Source organism: Xyrauchen texanus, chromosome 9 (genome assembly GCF_025860055.1).
Source record: "Xyrauchen texanus isolate HMW12.3.18 chromosome 9, RBS_HiC_50CHRs, whole genome shotgun sequence".
NCBI classification, from domain to species: Eukaryota; Metazoa; Chordata; class Actinopteri; order Cypriniformes; family Catostomidae; genus Xyrauchen; species Xyrauchen texanus.
In genome coordinates this window covers 28172652-28188808 of record NC_068284.1, presented here as the reverse complement: position 1 = coordinate 28188808, position 16157 = coordinate 28172652, and the positions used below count along the sequence as shown (strand labels likewise).

The 16157-nt window shown below is 38.7% G+C and overlaps 2 protein-coding genes across 2 annotated transcripts in view; both read right to left on the bottom strand.

Annotated features, from left to right (window-relative positions):
• Window positions 1-12596, bottom strand: part of LOC127648866 (E3 ubiquitin-protein ligase MARCHF6-like) — a 32419-nt gene extending 19823 nt beyond the window's left edge. The window contains exons 1-16 of the mRNA XM_052133674.1: window positions 12334-12596; window positions 11412-11511; window positions 6508-6581; window positions 4888-5031; window positions 4700-4772; window positions 4339-4507; window positions 3071-3263; window positions 2852-2913; window positions 2728-2760; window positions 2269-2320; window positions 2072-2130; window positions 1877-1957; window positions 1614-1682; window positions 717-791; window positions 471-605; window positions 258-377 (exon numbers count right to left, since the gene is read on the bottom strand). Coding sequence (XP_051989634.1) covers window positions 258-377; window positions 471-605; window positions 717-791; window positions 1614-1682; window positions 1877-1957; window positions 2072-2130; window positions 2269-2320; window positions 2728-2760; window positions 2852-2913; window positions 3071-3263; window positions 4339-4507; window positions 4700-4772; window positions 4888-5031; window positions 6508-6581; window positions 11412-11511; window positions 12334-12352 — 1458 coding nt within the window. The 5' untranslated portion in view covers window positions 12353-12596. The remainder of the gene's footprint in view (window positions 1-257; window positions 378-470; window positions 606-716; window positions 792-1613; window positions 1683-1876; window positions 1958-2071; window positions 2131-2268; window positions 2321-2727; window positions 2761-2851; window positions 2914-3070; window positions 3264-4338; window positions 4508-4699; window positions 4773-4887; window positions 5032-6507; window positions 6582-11411; window positions 11512-12333) is intronic.
• Window positions 12597-13643: 1047 nt separating this feature from the next.
• On the bottom strand, window positions 13644-16005 carry LOC127648880 (ATP synthase subunit C lysine N-methyltransferase-like). The gene is made up of 4 exons (XM_052133694.1): window positions 15492-16005; window positions 15118-15255; window positions 14943-14993; window positions 13644-14824 (listed from the first exon to the last, which is right to left on the bottom strand). The coding sequence occupies exons 1-4, from the start codon at window positions 15777-15779 to the stop codon at window positions 14630-14632; spliced, it is 672 nt and encodes a 223-aa protein (XP_051989654.1). The 5' UTR covers window positions 15780-16005; the 3' UTR covers window positions 13644-14629.
• Window positions 16006-16157: the final 152 nt, after the last annotated feature.

Genomic DNA, 16157 nt, shown 5'->3' with positions numbered 1-16157 from the left:
CCAAAAGTTTCCTATAATTGTGGATCAGACCTGTACAATGTTCAGGATGAGTTTGACCATTTCTCTTTTCAGAAAACAGTTTCAGTTCAGAAATATTCTTGGGATGCCTGGTATGAATTACTCTCTCTTAAAAGTTACAACAAAGCATTTCAATAGGGTTGATGTTAGAACTCTGACTAGCCCACTCCAGAAGGCATCGCCCAGTTTCACAAACTTCTCCCTGCAACTGTACATTAAACAGGTAAATATTTCCTTACCACTGATAGTATGAATCGTCTCAGGTGTCTGTATATTGGTAGGTGAATCATTTCCTGAACTGGGTTGAAATCTGGATCGTTTAGGTTTCTGAGAAACCACAAGACTCCAGGCCTAAGAACCTGGAAGATACAATGACATAATTTATATTTAATTTCATATAATAATGATCTACAAATCTCAATTTGATTAAACATTTGCATAGAAAGGCCCACCTCTCTGAGAAGAAGAATAAAAGAGGCAAAGTAAAAGACGTAGACCATCCCCACCAACCAGTGAAGGAACATGGTGGTCCCTGGAGCCGATTCAAAACTCAGCTCTCTATCTTTTAATGAGGCATCAAACATTTCCTATAAAAAAATAAATGGATACGACTTTGAAGAGGGTGTGAAACATGTGTTCAACTTTACTGGATGGTAAGTACAAAGGTTAGAATTAATTAGATTAATAAAACAAAATACCAGAGAACAGATATCAAGCCACCAGCCACAGATGAGGGGGAACACACCAATCTCTACCACAACTAACAGGGACACCTGGAAGAATCAAAACATGTTAATTTAATACAAGACTCAAAGTAGTACATCATTGACTGACAGAACTCCTGATGCTCAGTATAATGCCACAGAAAAAGCATTAGATCTGTAATACAAGTTCAGTTAATGTGACCTTATTATAGCATTAGTGCGACTTAAAACACTGCAAAGCAGTAAATCCATATGAAGTTTCTTACAGTAAAGTACTTTTGCAAAACCAGTTCTTAGTGTCAAGTAGCAATCTTAAAGCTGAAGTATGTAATTTTTTCAATGTTAAATACTTTCTCCTATTCCAGGTTAATATGCAGAATCAACTAAAACTGAGCCATTAATAGGTCATTTATTTTCAAAAACTATAAACACAGTCTCTGTGGCACTATAAAAATTACCGTTTCTTTTGAGCGGCCCACCCCAACAATGTTACTCAACCAAAGGTGTTAGTTAGGGGCGGGACTATCTGAACAACTGAAGGCGAGGGGTGCATACAGAAAGCTGTTTTGAAAACATTGTTTATTTTTGCAATTCCATTTTATGGTGCCAGTATCGCACAAATTGCATAATTTCACTTTAAATTCCTGTTTTTTTGAGCGACCATCCTCCAGAGTGACAATAACATTGACTAGACCAATGGTGTGATTTGGGGGATCTGTTTGTTTGATCAATGGCAGATGGGGGCATTTTCAGAAAGCTGTATGGTGGCGACAATGGCACAGCAATTACATACTTCAGCTTTAAACCATTGTTTCTGCTCATTCTAATTACTCAATATGTTTAGAAAACCTGGTTTTACAGAACACCATATTCAAACTTCAAATAACTGACCTTTACCACAATGTAGCAGACTCCTAACAAACGACGTGATCTTTGAAATCTCACCAGTGCTGCTAATCCCTGAGATCTGAATTAAGGAAAGGTACGTACGATGACAACACTAAAATATTTTGATTTCACTCAAAAAGATGCAGCTCAGAAATGTTTCCTTAATTTCTGGAAGACCCAGTAAACAAATGCAGTCTAATAAATGCAATACAGGCTAGAGTTGTGAAAGTTTTTTTCTTTGGGTGTTTTTGAGTTTGGAAGGATACATGGCATACAATGAGTGTGATGGCTAAAAGGACATAACCAACTATAGTGGTAATGAGTCCCTCAAAGTGTGAGGCACGGACCTGGAAATATAAATAAATGTTAAGATTTGTCATTTTAGAGGTAAAATTCAAATGAGTAAATAAAGACGAAAAGAGATTAACAAAACACGATCACTGACATAATCTGGCACTTACATATTCTTCGAAACCAAGTCCAACCACTGAGAAATGGCCGATATGGTAGGGGCAGAAAGCTAAAAAAAAAGATAATTATGAGATAGTTTGTAAATGGAGAACAAGAAATCAAGCATACTTACATTTTCACATGGGTTACTGAATGGGACCACGTTCAATTTATAAATTGGTTTAAACAAATGTGCAGTGATGCTTACCAAACACCAGGATGAAGAGTGTGTTGAGCGAGACCACCCAGAAGACATGCTCCTAAAGCAAAACAACAAAAGCCATCTGAGAAAACCACACCTCAAAAAATACCATAATCATTTTAAACATGGTTCCCACACTTTTTGACCAAAGTAGTTTGCAATTTGCAAATTAAATGACTATGCTTGCAAGCAAAGAATACAACAATATCTAGCCAATTAAATATTTTAGAGAAGAGCAGAATTACAAAAATGTACATTCTCCATTTACATTTCTGTGACTTCTCCATTACTTAAGATTTAAATTTTTCAAGACCTGGAAAATATAATTTTAAAATTCTCATGCATTTCAAATTTTCCCATGATCATGAGGACCCCATTTAAAGTTCTCTGGATAACTTGGTAAATATTTGTTGGCAGATCAGATTAATGCATTGTTACACTTGGGTAAATACGTTACATACTCACCAGGAAAACCAGGGACCCATCTAGTCCAAGCATCTGGAGAGAGGGAGGGAATTTTTTGTATTATTTCTCTCCTACGCTTTTGAATAAACTATAATATATAGTGACAGAGAGCACATGCACTCACCCTTTCCCATGTGAGCTCCTCTGCGGCACGATCCCACTCCAGGGCATTCCAGTTCATATCATCTGTAAAGAACATATACAACTTTCCATTAACTTATTCTCTAGAGCTTACTGCCCCACTACAATCCCCTTTGAAGAGTTGCTAATTTGCTTTCAAATTGTTTCATTTATCCACCACAAATTAGTTTAGGGAAAGCTGCTGTGCTGTGTTGTGACATACCCTGGGCTCCATTGTTTGCATCTGCCACATCTTCAGCTCCTCCATCCTCCTCATCTTCGTTATCCAGCTCCAGTTCTTCTGCTGGATCAGGGGGAATGTCTGGGGCCTCAGCTGCTGCAGCGTTCTCTGCCGGGGGTTCGGCCGGGGCTGGCATGGGCTGGTTTTCAGCACCTCCATTACCTGGGCCAGGGGCCTATTGATAAGACAATATATTACTAATGTAGCTGACACTACCCACTGAGTGGAGTCAACTACTATATACGGTCTACTTAAAAGGGCTTGTAAAGAAGTCAATTGAATGTTGTTAAATTCAAAGAACAAGCAGCTACTCTGGTTCAAGAACAGTCTCTATAGATATTCAAGGGATAATGAGGGAATTTAAGATGACAGAAGGTCAGGCAGAATACGGTGTTGTGTTCAAATCAAAATGATAATTACAGTGAGTAAGAAGCAAAGTAAACAGAGAGGGTCATGGTGCCAACTTTGTAATTGGTCTCTGAAGAATAACAACCTACAGGAAGTATGGCTGACATAAGCTGCAAATGCACCGTTTTCTTTTTAACTGTATGGATATGCCTATTTGTGTGTAAACAAACAGTGTCGGTTTGTCTGATCAGAAGCAGCGCAGTGTTGTCTAGATGTTTGCAAACTAGGTGCAGGGAGTATGATGCTAGGTGCATCTTGTTGTATTCTTATTGTACTGAAATTATGTCGACAATTTTTATAGTGAGGAGTTCTTCTCAAAAGACTGTAGTTTATTTGCGATTTCCTGTTTTGTAGTTAATAGGGTAATTTGATGTTTAATATGTTGAACTTGAGGACCAACTCCCCTATTTTCCATCTTTCTAATCAAATCCCAGATCTTTTTGGATGGTCAATCAACAGTATTTGTTGGCATAATGTTAATTAATACAAAAATGAATCGACTCGTCCCTTCTATTTCCTCAAAAAAAGCAGGAGCAAAAATCGAGATTACAGTGAGGCACTTACAAATGAAGTGAACGTAGACAATTTTTGGACAGCCCATCATACGTTCGTCCTCATCTTGGCTCGTTTGGGACACAAACTACTATGATTTTTTGCATTACTTAATGTTCATCGCTCTCTCTCATGTTAATAACATAAAGCAACAATTGCTCACCAATAGCTATGCATAAAAATCTACAACAGTATAAACGGTATAGCAAAATCTCTACTGGTATAGATATCTATTGTCAGAGTATATAGAGTCAGATTCCCCATCCCTAGCGCTAACATTCATATTATACCTCATTGGCTGGTCCTGCTGCATTGGCAGGTTGCTGCTGATTCTGCTCCAACCATAAAGGGGCTCCACCATGAACAATCTGCTCCCGCAGCCACACCAGACTGATGAAGGCGCAAAGAGTGCAGGTCACCACAAAGCAGCCCTGCAGGCAGTCGGCCAGCAGGTTCTCTCTGCAGGGGATGAACATTGAGCACTGATCATCACCTCTGAAATATCCTACCATTACAAAGCACCACACAACTCTGGCCACAGCTGAACCTGAGACCACGGTGAGGAATGAAATAACCCATTATGCTTAGACTGCACAAAGTAAATGAACATGTAAAGGAGAAAACTTGAGCGCTTTCCTGTCTAGTACGTACGTGGAGAGCATGTCTAATGGTAGAGTCAGGAGGGAGCTTACTGAACCAGTGAACAAACACTTATAGATGCGACCTGTTGGAAAAGGAGAAAATTACGTAATCAACATAGTATAAAAAGCGCAGAATGGGAATAAAGACAGTGTATTACTCACAGCGTTTCAGATTGTGAACTTTAGAGCATCACTTACATGCTGTTAGAGGTACAACCCCCAGCCAGGCGAAGGCAACAAGCGTGTAATGAAACCAGTATCGTATGGCCGTGCCTATACTGGTGACCAATCCAGCAAAAATGTCCTGCACTGGGAGCCGTGAAGGCATGTCTGGAGAGTAAACTAGGAGGAAAAGAGATGAGGAATTCACTACAACTTACACAAAAATATCAAAACACTTGACAAACATGTGTCTAAATAATAAAAATAAATCTGTGAAAAGTAACAATTGGTTAAAGTTACCCTTATTAGAATTATGGGATTATTTTCACAGTTAATATAGGCCTACATCCTGCTCCAATATAATGGCTCTGAAATGCCTTAAAGGAATAATTGTTCAACACAAAATGAAACATTACTCATATTTTACTCACATCATACCATCCCAGATGTGTATGACTTTCTTTCTTTTGCTGAACAAAAAACAAAGATTTTAAGTAGAATATCTCAGCTCTGAAGGTCCTTTAAATGCAAGTGAATGGTGGCCAACTTTGATGCACATAAAGGTAGCATAAAAGTAATCCATATGACTCCAGTGGTTAAGCGTTATAATGTGTGGGTAAGAAAAAAAAAATATTTAAGCCATCTACTTGGCTGTTGTGCAACTATTAATTTATTATTTTCCTTTGTTTTATCCCTCAATTGTATTTTTTTCTCCAACCTGCACAGTAGGTGGTGATATGCACGAAGAATGCGAATCAGAAAAAAACAGAAGAACTCTTCTCGTGAACGCTCATAGGAGGGCTGGTGAAAGTGTAGATTTAAAGTAACAATGTATTTAAATATTAATCTGTTTCACACCCACACTGATCATATCGCTTCAAAAGATATTAATTTAACCACTGGATTACTTATATGCGTTTTGAACCTTCAAAGTTCTGCCCACCATTCACTTGCATTTTGTGGACCAACAGAGCCGAGTTATTCTTCTAAAAATCTTAATTTGTGTTCTGCAGAAGAAAGAAAGTCATACACATCTGGGATGACATTAGGGTGAGTAAATGAGAGAATACATTTTTGGGTGAACTAACCCTTTAAATATAAAACCTTTTATTACAGCTACAGTAGAACAAAAATTAAAAACACATGGCAGAAGTACATCTTAAGCATATTCTCAAAAAAAAAAAAAATATTTTGTTTAAATTAACACAGATACCAAACAACAAATGTAAACAAGGATGCAGCATTTACATCAAAGCAAATGTATGCAATCACAGCCAGTATCAAATTAGATATTCCATGCACTGAAATTAATGCTTTACAACTGGCCGGTGTTTACATTTCTCTAAATACTTTTTGAAAAACTTAGCCAGTTTAAATTCTTTTTTATAAAAGATTAAACATTTTTCTCACACTGTAGTGGAGGTCATGCACCAATGACTCACTTTGGGTGTTGTAAAAACCAAATTTTACCCCAGTACAGAGCATCAACATCAAACAACACAAGTGCTTTTAAAATCACATGACTCCACAGAACCCTATACCAGTAAAGCCTACAATTGCTTTTATTGAACAGGCCGTTCGAAGCTTTTGTTGCTGTATAGAGCCCTTTCACAGTCAAACCTCCCCTGAAGAATGTAATGAGAATGGGTTACTTACTTGGCGTGAAAGCAAATCTGTGCTTGCATAATTCGCAGTACTCTTTTCTGCTGTGTTTAAGCCACTGCACCAAGCTGCAAAAACACAAGAGGGTGAGCGGAAAGGGGTGAGGGTGAGTGATCCGAAGTGTGGTAAAGCACAGAAAATCCTGCTTCATTTCCACAAGGGAACATGACAAAGATGACATTCCACAGCTGGTCACCATTATAAGGACAAAAGGCAACAAGTTAGCTTGTCTTAGTGCAACTCAGGCATTTAAAACTTAAGTTAATCAAATTAATGGGTGTTTCTGCTTCTTTCCATCCAGCTTGAGCAAAGTACACACAAGAGGAGCACAAATCTAAAAAAGTAGCTGGTCCCAAAAGAAAGTTTAACTAAATTATGATATCAGAAGCAACACTCCACTGACATATAACACGATGCCAGGTGTAATATATACACTCACCTAAAGGATTATTAGGAACACCATACTAATACTGTGTTTGACCCCCTTTCACCTTCAGAACTGCCTTAATTCTACGTGGCATTGATTCCACAAAGTGTTGAAAGCATTCTTTAGAAATGTTGGCCCATATTGATAGGATAGCATCTTGCAGTTGACGGAGATTTGTGGGATGCACATCCAGGGCACGAAGCTCCCGTTCCACCACATCCCAAAAATGCTCTATTGGGTTGAGATCTGGTGACTGTGGGGGCCATTAGTACAGTGAACTCATTGTCATGTTCAAGAAACCAATTTGAAATGATTCGAGCTTTGTGACATGGTGCATTATCCTGCTGGAAGTAGCCATCAGAGGATGGGTACATGGTGGCCATAAAGGGATGGACATGGTCAGAAACAATGCTCAGGTAGGCCGTGGCATTTAAACGATGCCCAATTGGCACTAAGGGGCCTAAAGTGTGCCAAGAAAACATCCCCCACACCATTACACCACCACCACCAGCCTGCACAGTGGTAACAAGGCATGATGGATCCATGTTCTTATTCTGTTTACGCCAAATTCTGACTCTACCATCTGAATGTCTCAACAGAAATCGAGACTCATCAGACCAGGCAACATTTTTCCAGTCTTCAACTGTCCAATTTTGATGAGCTCTTGCAAATTGTAGCCTCATTTTCCTATTTGTAGTGGAGATGAGTGGTACCCGGTGGGGTCTTCTGCTGTTGTAGCCCATCCGCCTCAAGGTTGTGCGTGTTGTGGCTTCACAAATGCTTTGCTGCATACCTCGGTTGTAACGAGTGGTTATTTCAGGCAAAGTTGCTCTTCTATCAGCTTGAATCAGTCGGCCCATTCTCCTCTGACCTCTAGCATCAACACGGCATTTTCAGCCCACAGGACTGCCGCATACTGGATGTTTTTCCCTTTTCACACCATTCTTTGTAAACCCTAGAAATGGTTGTGCGTGAAAATCCCAGTAACTGAGCAGATTGTGAAATACTCAGACCGGCCCGTCTGGCACCAACAACCATGCCACGCTCAAAATTGCTTAAATCACCTTTCTTTCCCATTCTGACATTCAGTTTGGAGTTCAGGAGATTGTCTTGACCAGGACCACACCCCTAAATGCACTGAAGCAACTGCCATGTGATTGGTTGATTAGATAATTGCATTAATGAGAAATTGAACAGGTGTTCCTAATAATCCTTTAGGTGAGTGTAATATATATATATATATATATATATATATATATATTTTTTTTTTTTATATATACACATACAAATTTATATTACACCAGGCATTGCGTTCTGCTTAGTTAACTGCTATAATTAGCTTAAACCATCTGTCAATTTTATAGTAGGCACAGTAAACTAACAGTTAAAGTCAGAAGTTGTCATACACTTAGATTGTAGTCAAACTAATTTTTTCAACAATTGTTTACAGACAGATTATTTTACTTTTAATTGACTATATCACAATTCCAGTGGGCCATGCAAGTATGTAACAGCTTGGAAAATTCCTGAATATTATGTCAAGCCTTTAGGAAAATAGCCAATAAGCTTCTAATATGCTAATTGGCTGATTTGAGTCAATTGGAGGTGTACCTATGGATGTATTTTAAGGCCTTCCTTCAAACTCAGTGCCTCTTTGCTTGACATCATGGAAAAATCAAAAGAAATCAGAAAATACTTTTGTGGACCTCCACAAGTCTGGTTCATCCTTGGGAGTAATTTCCAAATGCCTGAAGGTACCACGTTCATCTGTATAAACAATAGTATGCAAGTATAAACAACATACTGCTCAGGAAGGATATGCATTCTGTCTCCTAGAGATGAATGTAGATTGGTGCAAAAAGTGCAATTCAATCCCAGAACAACAGAACAGGACCTTGTGAAGAAGCTGAAGTAAACAGGTAGACAAGCATCTATATCCACAGTAAAACGAGTCCTATATCTACATAACCTGAAAGGCTGCTCAGCAAGGAAGAAACCACTGCTCCAAATACACCATAAAAAAGCCAGACTCCAGTTTGCAAGTGCACATGGGGACAAAGATCTTATTTTTTGGAGAAATGCCCTCTTGTCTGATGAAACAAATCAAATTATTTTGTCATAATGACCATCGTTATGTTTGGAGGAAAAAGGGTGAGGGTTGCAAGTCGAAGAACATCATCCCAACTGTGAAGCATGGGGGTGGCAGCTAGGCTTGGGAATCAGTTCCAGGTTCCGGTTTGGAACCGGTTCCAAACTTTCCGATCCATCGGAATCGTACACGTCCACACGTTAACGATTCCACTAACGATTCCTAATGTTCCGTTCCATCCATTACCGCGTTGCGGCATGACGTCGGTCACAGTATGCGACTGGATCCATTCCCGCGTCGCGGCATGACGTTACAGTATGCGACTGGATTTTTAAATCCCCCAAAAGCGCGATGGCTACGAGACGTAAACGATCGAGAGTGTGGCTTAATTTTACAAAAAAAGACGATCAGCAACATTGAGTGTAATCTTTGCAAAGCAGTTCTCGCTTGTAAGGGGGGGAGCACAACAAATATGCTCAAACACTTAAATAACATACATGGCATTAAATACCAGGAGTGCACTATATTTGACAGCCTGCGCTCCACAAACAATGGTAGGTAGGCTTATAAGTTATATCAAAACATTAATTCTAGATAAGTAACCAATGATCTTTTCTAACTAAATAGTCAAATTATGTGCAAATATTCGCTCGTTTAATTCATTGTAGATGGTGACAGTGACAGACAGCCTGGTGAGAGTAGCGAGAGAGACCCCTTTCACGCTAGCTGCTCAGGGAGCCAAGATGACAGAGGAAAGGGTGAACGAATGTCATCGCAAGGTTGTGAGGTTCGTTGTGAAAGGTTTGCACCCTTTCATGACAGTAGAGCAGGTCGAATTTCGGTAGGTGGGAGAAATGCTTACAATATTGTTATCAAGTAGTCTGTACGGGTGACCAGTACGTCCTGAAAAAAAATCGGACAGCCCCGACCCCGAGAGCCGAGAGCCAATGTTCCGACTTCCGAATTCGTCCAAATTGTCCCGAAAATGATAGAACTAGAGCAGCAGTCCTTTTTCACCCAAAAGCGGCATGCTGAACAAAACACGCCGGTTTTCTCCGTATGCAATGTTAAACAAGCCTTCTCCTGATTAAATAAAGGTAAAAAAAAAAAAAAGTTCAAATGATTAATTGATGAAGTTTTTGTGAACACACAATAAAAGTTAAAATGTAAACCATGATGCGTTGTTTACTCTTTTATAGTTTAGCACACACGAGTCGACTAAGTGTGATTACAATACAAAGCTTTGTTTTAGAAATGTTTACTTTTTTTTTTAGAAATTTCAATGCATTCAACTTCTGTATTGATATTGCACACTTGGTTTTCATTCTCTAAAACCACTTTAAATTAGACATTCAAAGCCAACAACTCTCAAAGCCACCCTGTAAGTGTACAGCAAATGGTACAGGAATCGATAAGGAATCGCATCAATAAGCAGACTCGACAATGGCATCGATATCGATAATTTCTTAACGATGCCCATCCCTAGTGGCAGCATCATGTTGTGGGTGTCCTTTGCTGCAGGAGGGACTGGTGCACTTCACAAAATAGATGGCATCATGAGGAAGGAAAATTATGTGGATATATTGAAGCAACATCTCAAGACATCAGCCATGAAGATAAAGCTCGGTCAAAAAAGGGTCTTCCAAATGGACAATGACCCCAAGCATACCTCCAAAGTTGTGGCAAAATGGCTTAAGGACAACAAAGTCAAGGTATTGGAGTGGCCTTCACAAAGTCCTGACCTCAGTCCGATAGAAAATGTGAGGGCAGAACTGAAAAAGCATGTTCAAGCAAGGAGGACTGCAAACCTGACTGGAGGAATGGGCCAAAGTTCCAGAAACTTATTGCGAGGAGCTTGTGGAAGGCTACCCAAAATGCTTGACCCAAGTTAAACAATTTAAAGGTAATGCTACCAAATATGAACAAAGATTAAGTAAACTTCTGGCCCACTGGGAATGTGATGAAAGAAATAAAAGCTGAAATAAATCTCTCTACTACTATTTTGACATTTAACATTCTTAAAATAGTGATCCTAAGACAGGGAATGTTTTCTACAATTAAATGTCAGGAACTGTGAAAAACTGAGTTTAAATGAATTTGGCTAAGGTACATGTAAACTTCTGACTTCAACTGTATAACGTGCCTTTATGTGGTGTAGGCAGACTAAATGTTAAGCCTGTGCTTTAAGTAAGTTACGGTCATCCCATCTGTCATATTTAATTTTTAAGTCTAATATCAATGGAAACTGTAAATCTGACACTTTGGAGGTCATTTTAACTTCTTTAATATTCCCTCAAACTGTAGTTCCAATGCACAATGTATCATGATACATATTATGTTTAGCTATTGCTTAATTCATCACTGAATGAAACAAGCTCTTACCATTCTTGGTGGATGAACTTAATACTTCCTGTGCACACACATGGATGGTAGAGAGGTTTGTCTTGAGTTCCCTCAGATCGACACACCCTACATATATCAGCTGCAAGAAAAGATGGGCAAAATACATGTTAAAATCATTTGTTATCTCTGACAATAATTTTACTCTTAACATTCACAGCAAGGGATTCCCTGCTCATATAAATGTTGTAACAAAATCCATATAGGTGCAGGTTATGCAGCTTTATTGGTTATAAGGTTTTATGACTTATGATTTACATTGGCAAAACTGTGTAAATACATGCCAGATTAGCCCATTGTCTACTATTCTACCAGTCAATCATGTGATCATCTTTTGCCCTATAGTTATAATAACAATATAAAACCAACCTAAATAACAATGAAAGGTCACTATGGCACACAAAGTTAAAAAAAAAAATCAACGAGTCCTCACTGTAGGCAGTGTTTCGCAGCTGGTATACTTGGAGTTGACAGTAATTTCTAATATACAGTTATATTAATTATATATTAATGTAATATAATATATCTAGGATATTATAGTTGCTCATTTCATGATGGTGGCTAAAACTAGACTAACAAGCTTTATAATGCTATAACACTCTACTCGACAAGCTGTAAGGCCAAAATCGAGTTGGTCCATATTTTTCTCTTTATTTAGATCTGCTTGATGGATGACAGGTATACTAAAGATACGTCAGGCAGTAAAACACTTTAGCTCGTTAACTAGCAGGGGGCCACAAATTATATTTAAAAAAACTATTAAAGCTGGTTAAGCACCCAAACTAAAACATAATGTAGTGACAAACATTATTTCGTACAATGTACATGGTGCCAATGTACATTTAAAAACAAAGATCACATAAACAGACAGCGAACAGTGTGCTGCCGTGTCTAGACAGCTTACCTTCTTCGGCAGTGTCCATCTTGTACGGTGACGCACTGTCCTTTTTACAGTCAGCGCATAACACACACACCGCGGAACAAAACACACTATGAGCTAGCTCACAACGACACTAAAATACAGCATGACGAATGGGATCCTCCTTTTCGCGTCGTGCTCACGGATAGCGCTGATCAAGCTACTTGTTGGTCGACTATCGTGGCTCGGATGAACATGTTTGTTGCAAAGGTTTGTGGCCTCTCTGGATCCGCTGCCGCTGCCAAAGAATTTGCGGCTAAAGTTACGATTTACGGCAGATCAGCACGCACGCGCATAGAGCTCGACACTTCAAGCACTTTCATTTCAAGTGGTGATGGCTGCACTGGATTGTAAATGAGAAACAGCAATGTGTTTGACTGTAAAGGGCTTGTTCGAATAATAGCTAACATGAAGAGAGCTTTAACCGTTACGCATTATGTAACCATATGATTAAGAATCATGTAATAATCCTACTCCATGATGAATGCAATACACATTTTCGTGCATTTTGGAATATACTATAAAGTGCTCCTTACTGGGCAGGGAGGAGAATTTATAGTAAAAAAGGACTAAAAATATTGATTTGTTTCTAATACACACATAATATCACTTCTGAAGATATGGTTTAACCACTGCAGTCGTATGGATAATTTTATGCAGCCTTTATGTGCTTTTTGAACCTTCAAAGTTCTGGCCAACATTCATTTGTATTGCATGGACCCACAGAGCTGAGATATTCTTCTAAGTTCTGCAGCAAAAAGAAAGTCATAAACATCTGGGATGGCATGATGAGAAAATGAACATTTTTGGGTAAACTATCCCTTTAATTGGGGGTGTGAATCTTGACATTCCAGAGGCATGTGCAAACACACACACACTTTGTGTATATGTGATGTCAATTAAGGATTGTAATGCTACATTTACAAGTTAAATGTAAATAGGGTTGTTAAATAGGAATTAAATTGGTTATGCTTTCTATATGTACATATCTGGCTATTTTATTAGTATAAAACTGTACATTCCCATTCAAGTAAATGTGTATTATTCAAATAATAATTTGGGTTAAAATAGCTCTTATTCAAGAAGAATTGCAAGAGCATTTGAATCAATTTGTGCTCAGAACTTTACACATATCTAAACTTCTTTGTAGGATAAATGGGGGAACCTTTATATAACAACATGAAAAATATTGTTCTTATCGGAATACGGTTACTACTTGTCTCTGAGAAAATCTATAAAACCAGACTTTGACATATGACAAAAGAAAAGAAAAACTACTTATTTATTTTTCTCTTTACTAAAACAAAGGGACATATGAATAGAATAAAAAACATCAAGCAACACAATTTTAAAAATACAGTGATCAGCCTCAACATTAAAACCACCTGCCTAATATTGTGTAGGTCCTCCTTGTACCGCCAAAACAGTGCCAACCCGCATATCAGAATCACATTCTGAGAGAATATTCTTCTCACCACAATTGTACAGAGTGATTATCTGAGTTACTGTAGACTTTGTCAGTTCGAACCAGTCTGGCCATTCTTTGTTGGCCTCTCTCATCAACAAAGCATTTCAGTCCACAAAACTGATGCTCACTGGATGTTTTTTGTTTTTGGCACCATTCGGAGTAAATTCTAGAGACTGTTATATGTGAAAATTCCAGGAGATCAACAGTTACAGAAATACTCAAACCAGCCCGTTTGGCACCAACAATCATGCCACGCTCCAAATCACTGAGATAATTTTTTTCCCCATTCTGATGGTTGATGTGAACATTAACTGAAGCTCCTGACTTATCTACATGATTTTATGCACTGCACTTCTGCCACATGATTGGCTGATTAGATAATCGCATGGATGATTGTTGGCACCATATGGGCTAGTTTGAGTATTTCTGTAACTGCTAATCTCCTGGGATTTTCACATATAACAGTCTCTAGAATTTACTCTGAATGGTGCCAAAAACAAAAAGCATCCAGTGACATCCAGTTCTGCAGATAAAAATGCCTTGTTGATGAGACAACAGAGAATGGCCAGACTGGTTTGAACTGACAAAGTTTACAGTAACTCAAATAACAGCTTTACAATTGTTATCAACCAAGAATAGTATCTCAGAATACTATTCTTGGTTGATGCTGTTGTGGCGGCAAGAGGGGGACCTACACAATATTAGGCAGGTGCTTTTCATGTTATGGCTGATCTTTGTATATACAGTATGATAAAGACAAAATGTTGGTCAGTGCATCATTGCTCTGGAAGCAGCATTTGTTATCCTCTTTCATTACTGCGTAGTCTTTAACAGAATTTTTTTGTTTGTTTTGAGAGGTTTGAATGTCTTGGCATCATAAACCCACACAGTATCAATTCCCTCGCCAGCTACGCCATTGGGGGTCCAAGTAGGAAACGGAAAGCGACAAGCTACTACTTTAGCTGAACTCTGAAGCTCTGTTTGGAGCTTGACTTCAAGCTGTTCCATCTGTGAAAAATTAGAACAGATTGTAGATGAGATAAAACATTATTAGGGAGACTCATCGCCAAATATGGTGTCTATCTAGTTTATATATTCAAACATCTGATGAAGAAGACAATCCTACCATTTGAGGAACCCCAAAGATGACCACATTGGTGTACTCTGAAAAGCTGACCTGTTAAAGAAGGTCAATCAAAGAGACTATTGACACATAACACATGCATCATGATTTCATGCAGATCTGTAAAGTTATAACAATTAAAAAGCACATGAAAGGAGAGCAAGCTCATCCTACTCACCTTCCAAAGGTCTGAAATATAAAAAGATGTGCTGTGTTGAACACCTTCCCTCCAGGCTTTGTAACGAGAGTACCAGACCAGCCATGGGTTCAGCTCAAAGCCAGCTGCCTTGAAGCCTCGTTTTGCAGCAGCTATAACCTACACCAAACCAGAAACACATACTGTAGATGCAAGATTTGGAAAACTGTTGGTTCAACGATCATTTAGTTTTCAAACCGAAACATACTGAGATCTGCTATTATCAAATTCTACTGTAGTTATCCACTCTTACAAAAATACCATAATTGCACTATGGTACGTAATAGTATCAGATAATGCAATTGTGTTCTGTTACTGAATGCCATAGTACACCATGCCACATGAAAACAACTCACTATCCGTCCATCTCCGCTGCCAATATCCACCAAGGACCCTGATCTGGTTTGCAAAACCGTAAGGACGTTTTCAATTTGTGCCCTTGTTGCAGGAACGAATGGAAGACAAATTTTCCTCAATGCTGGTGCAATAAATGGTCCAGTTACTGCGTACAGAGCAACCAATGACCCTCCGACGACACAAGTTGCAATAATACCGAGTCGTTTTTTAAAAGCACCCTCACTACATGATCCCTGCTTACTATTAGTCTCCGTTAAAGTATTTGACCTTACGTCAAAGTCAGACATACTGAAATGAGAACAAGCTGGACCTCACTGTTCATCCAATGACAGCTTGAAGTCTTTAACAGCTGATAATTTAAAAGTGTCCGGATACTCTAGTGATGAACAAAGCATTTCAATAAGTTAAAGACAACATTCGGACTATGTAGAGTCAAGTCGTTGATTCAAAACCATCACAAAACTTCAAAATCAGCCTATTTCAAGAAAGCCAACGTGACACATGAGAACTGGTGTATCAACAAATGTGTCCAACGTGATACACAGACTGCAGCGTCATTAGTTCCACTCTCATAGCACCCGTCATTTACCATAGACATGTAATTTACCACAAGCAGGCACACAAACGCTACTCTTCAATTGGCTATAACTTAACACAGAAAAGGT